This window comes from Lutjanus erythropterus, chromosome 13 (assembly GCF_056507025.1).
Source record: "Lutjanus erythropterus isolate fLutEry1 chromosome 13, fLutEry1.hap2, whole genome shotgun sequence".
In the NCBI taxonomy this organism is placed as follows: domain Eukaryota; kingdom Metazoa; phylum Chordata; class Actinopteri; order Lutjaniformes; family Lutjanidae; genus Lutjanus; species Lutjanus erythropterus.
Window position 1 is genome coordinate 14,897,178 of NC_139329.1, and position 2,213 is coordinate 14,899,390.

Sequence of the window (2,213 nt, forward strand, 5' to 3'; positions counted from 1 at the left end):
CTAAACCATTCACTTTTTTATTCTTTTTTTTCTTCTTCTTTCGCTGTCTTTTTTCTCCTTTCTTTCTTTCTTTCTTTTCGCACGGTTGCAGGCCGTTTGAATCGACCAATGGGCCTTCAGGTTTGGACACATTGGAATGTAAATGAGCCCAGCGCGTGCTCCCGGCGCACTGAAAGCTGGGATTGTTTATTGAGCTCCCGGAGCCACGCGCCTGGCCCGGGGGGGGGCGGCGTGCAGAAGAATCACACAGCGGGGGCGGGGCCTCGCCACGAAGCGTGCGTCTTCAGAAAGAGGGTGGGTGGGGTGTGTGTTGGGGGCGCGTGTTGAAAAAGAGGAGTGCTGCCAAAGTTTGGGTCAGATCGGCTCGTGGAGTAAAAGCAGTCAAGAGAGACTTGGACACACGGTCCCCACGCGAAGGACACGAGAGCTGGACACTGCCAACACTTCTTCTTCTTGTCCCGCTGCATCCCTCCTCTTCTTGTCCCACTGCATCCATCACTCCACCAACTGTCAAGCAAGATGGAGACTACCACCATCACCACCACGCAGACCGCATTCACCTTTGGACTTACTGAACGACGCGCCGGGCTCAGCCTGCACGCCCCGGCGCAGGACTGCACCCTCCCCGCTGTGCACCCCAACAACACCGCCAGTGCTGCCGGTTTCCAGAGCAAAGCCAAGGTGCTGAAGAGACAGCGCTCCAGCTCGCCGGAGCTGCTGCGTTGCAAGCGGCGCCTGAGCTTCAATGGCCTCGGTTACTCCATCCCCCAGCAGCAGCCCGTGGCCGTGGCCCGGCGGAACGAGCGGGAGAGGAACCGGGTCAAACAAGTCAACATGGGCTTCCAGACGCTCCGTCAGCATGTGCCCAACGGCGCCGCCAACAAGAAGATGAGCAAGGTGGAGACCCTGAGGTCCGCGGTGGAGTACATCAGGGCTTTACAGCAACTTCTGGACGAGCACGACGCGGTGTCGGCTGCGTTCCAGTGCGGGTTGCCGTCCCCGACACTCTCCAACAGCTACTCCGCCGACCCGGAGTCGCCTCACTCCACCTACTCGTCAGATGAAGGCGGTTATGAGCCGCTGAGCTCCGAGGAGCAGGAGCTGTTGGACTTTACAACCTGGTTCGACAGGTACTGACTGAGGCTGGCAGCATCCAAAACACACAGCTGCGTCTGTGCGTAAAAGCGCATGAAAAGACTTGATAAAGGCGTCAGATCATCTCGTCTCCGTGCGTGGAAGTGATCTGTTGCCTCCCTCCCTCACCCGGGCTGTTCCTGCAGGAGCAAAGCAATAGTGAGACAGACAGAGGGAGCCTCTTGTTGCATAGAGCATGAACAGTCCCCACCAGGAGGAGGGAGTTGGACACGGTGTCACGTTGACGCGTGGACGTAAAGAACTGTTGATGTTATGTTTGAATAAGTGCAATTAATACGTGACACAGCAGCAGAGACGCTGCTGCAGCTCCACAAGACTTGTTGATGATGAGCAGAGCTGCCTGCCTTCCTCAGCTGGAAGGAACAACACAACAAAGATGATGCGTCAACAGACTGATGTACATGTTTCCTCCCCTTTCATAACAAAGTGTATCATACAGCAAATTGTTTTAACATGAAGACATATTTTTGTACATTGAGTCAAACAAACAATGTTCTCACTGCCACTTGTCCTGACAGTGTTTAGAAAAGCAGCTGTCAGTGAGGCAGTGAGCTGGCATGTATGAGTCGTGTGTGACTGGACAGCAATATCAAGGCTACTACCTGTGACAGATTGTAGTTGTTTTGTTATTTTGAAATAGGTGGTAAGGAGACTTTTATTAATGTATGCACTTGTTCTCCGTTTCCAGTAGCCTAAAATGTAAATATTCGATTTTAACAGATATATTTTGTGTAAAACAAGTTTTATAAATAAAGATGAATCTATTTATATTATATGCTTTTGCAGTGGTTTGGTTCTTCAGCCGATATTGCACACATTTGTGCTCAGATGTGTGTGTGTTTGTGTGTGAGGGGTGTGTGTTGGTGGTGGTAATTGAGCAAACTAGGGAGCCTCTCCTCTATTCAAACCCTGCATGACCTTTTCCCGACTTGGTTGGGCACACGGGGTAAATTGCGCAGCTGGGTGAGCACTCAATAACCATTATAGACGTGCACCTTCTCCAGCGCTTTGTGTGCATTCAGGCCGGGGAGATTAATATTACGTTTCATGCATTGCAT

At 51.9% G+C, this 2,213-nt stretch overlaps 1 protein-coding gene across 1 annotated transcript; it reads left to right on the forward strand.

Moving 5' to 3' along the window:
* The first annotated feature begins 300 nt into the window (after positions 1–300).
* Positions 301–1,928, forward strand: ascl1b (achaete-scute family bHLH transcription factor 1b). Its single transcript, XM_084735060.1, has one exon. It carries the CDS (start codon positions 520–522, stop codon positions 1,135–1,137), a length of 618 nt encoding a protein of 205 aa, XP_084591186.1. The 5' UTR covers positions 301–519; the 3' UTR covers positions 1,138–1,928.
* Positions 1,929–2,213: the final 285 nt, after the last annotated feature.

What these genes read in the sequence shown, in the direction of transcription:
- ascl1b (XM_084735060.1), top strand. Translation starts at nt 520, where the DNA reads ATGGAGACTACCACCATCACCACCACGCAGACCGCATTCACCTTTGGA.